At 57.6% G+C, this 2,276-nt stretch overlaps 1 protein-coding gene across 1 annotated transcript; it reads right to left on the bottom strand.

The window, feature by feature from the left end:
• Positions 1-212: 212 nt before the first annotated feature.
• Positions 213-1,696, bottom strand: NGA_0476701 (uncharacterized protein; the record flags this gene model as incomplete). Its single annotated transcript, XM_005853773.1, is given in 3 exon segments — positions 213-222; positions 236-1,218; positions 1,346-1,696. Coding segments are annotated over 3 exon segments (1,344 nt in total), but the record flags the coding sequence as incomplete, so codon positions are not given.
• Positions 1,697-2,276: the final 580 nt, after the last annotated feature.

Below are 2,276 nucleotides of genomic sequence, written 5' to 3'. Positions count from 1 at the left end.
GAAGGAGGCTAGGATGGCCGCCACGGCGATGATCGAGACCGGGAAACGAACCAGCTCCGGTGTTTCCAAAGCCATTAGCGCCAAATCGTTGGCGTGGTCGTCCAGAACCAAAAAGAGGGCCCGGTTCTCCCTTCGGGCGGGGAGGAAATGCAAGAGGTGGTGGATGAGCGTGCCCGGTGTGGGCGGGTTCAAGTACCGTCCCAGCGCCCCCATCATCCGAAACTCCATCGCACACAAGGCACCCTGGCTCAGATGACAGGCACTGGTCAGATTCGTCAACTTTCGCGCCACATTCATCGTGCTGTCCCCCTGTTGCATTTTCAAGGCAAGGATCAGCGCACAGACAGCCACTTTCTCAAAGGTGCGCTCGTCCGCCAGGACGGCCGGCACGGGCACCTCGTCGCTTCCATCCAGTTGTCCCAGGCTGGGGGAGGCGGCGGACAAGACGCGGCCGAAGTTCTCCTGCCCTTCCCACCCATGCCCGACGCCCAGAGCCGGCGAGCACTCGCCCTCCGTCTCGAGGCCCTCCCCCGACATCGGTGCCCAGGGAGCGACGGGACTCGGGTGCGAAGCCGCGTACGGCCCCGTCAAGTGTGGGTACAGCGACGCCGCCAAATACCGGTCCAGGAAATTCGTGGCCATTGGGATTATCTCCCGGTTCCCCAGCATGTGTTGGACGACACGCGAGAACCATTGGAACGCGCCGCGCCGCCAGTAGGCAAGCACCGGGTCCTTCTCCAGGCGGCAGAAATAGGCCCAGGGAGGAGCGTAATAGTCCCGTTCCTGGATGTGCATGTTCAAGACCATCTCCGCCACGTCCTCCGGGTCGGATTCGTCCACTGCGTCCAAGTGCTGGGAGAGGAATTGGCCCGTTCGTGACCGGTAGGGCCGGGAGAGGGAGGAGTACGACCGCTGCCGAAGCAGGTGGGGAGGGGGCGGAGGGGGTGGCTTGGAGAGGCTAGGAAGGCTCTGTGTCCGTCCAAAGGCCGTGCGGGGCGGCGGGGGAGGGGGCGGAGGATGACCTGAGGTAATACGGGTAACACTGGTCCGGCCACAGTGCTCCGAGAACTTGGGTACCTTGGCCATGTTCAGTGGCGGCGGAATACAGTCAGAGACGCGCTGGGGCTGAGGTGGGAACCGCTGTAGGTGCTGGAATGGATGAGTTTGCGGCTCGGATCGGATGCCAGGTCGGTCGTTTGAGAAAGTAGGGGGGCGGTTCTGCACCGACGAAAAGGACATAATTGCGAGATGGAACGAGTTAGGTAATGCCCGCAGTATGAATCATTTTGTGAAGTTTTGGCAAGAAAAAAACAAAAACGACATGGTGGGCGAGTTTGGACCTTACCTCAACTCCCAAGGTTGTCTCCAGCGCGTCCCCAAGTTCCTCGTTGCAATCCAAGCTTTTCCCGTCCTCGTCACTCATGACAAAGCGCGCATCACCATGAACATTCCCTCCTTCTCGAACCTGGCAAGACTCCTGGTGAGAATAACGACCGTAGGCTGCGATGTGTTGCCTTGGATGAATATCTGTGACGGTCTTCTCCAAGTTCCCCTGAGACGGCGCGTGAGGACAAGTTTCACGCTCCATGGCGACCATGTCTCTGCACACGCCCTTCCTACTGAGCGAATTTAGTTTCGCTTGAGTGCACCCTTTAAGAGGTAATTTGCACCCTTCGCAGAAAGTGCTCAATGTTGGATTTATCCAAACTAGTACTCCATAGAAAGGGAGAACCTCTTGCTGAGTGCTTCGCCGCCTGAGGCCAATTAAGTGGGATCGGGGATACAAAGGGTGAAATAAAAATCATCAAAGAGTAGCAAGAAGGAAGATTTTGCATGCTGCCTTGGACTGGCCCTTTTATTTCCGTGTATGCTAACCCAATAGGCTCACAGGCCGTCCAACGAGACAAATCCTTAAGCTCGCGAAGCAGTCGCTCAAGAAAGACGGAAAGAATAGCGAGCTGAGGGTACCTCCCGCCTGGGGCGGCCGCATTAACTACCGCAATATCCAAAACTGCACCAGACACGACCATGGCACACGCACATGCCGACAGAACACCACGTACAAAACGCTTTTCGTGCCCGCCGATCGGCCGTCATGGCAAACTCTTGCCCTCGGCATGACCACTTGCCTCTGAACAAACAAGAGCTCGGAATATGGGTATATCGCAACCGGATGCGGGAGAGCCGGAGGGTTGCAACGAAATCGTCTCCCGATCTAGAACTCGGTTGGTCTTTCCGTAAATGGTGCAAGACACCGACACTGCGTGCAATAAAGA

Source organism: Nannochloropsis gaditana, assembly GCF_000240725.1.
Source record: "Nannochloropsis gaditana CCMP526 unplaced genomic scaffold scaffold746, whole genome shotgun sequence".
In the NCBI taxonomy this organism is placed as follows: domain Eukaryota; class Eustigmatophyceae; order Eustigmatales; family Monodopsidaceae; genus Microchloropsis; species Microchloropsis gaditana.
Note: the sequence above shows the minus strand (reverse complement) of the source record. Positions and strands in the feature narration are given on the sequence as shown.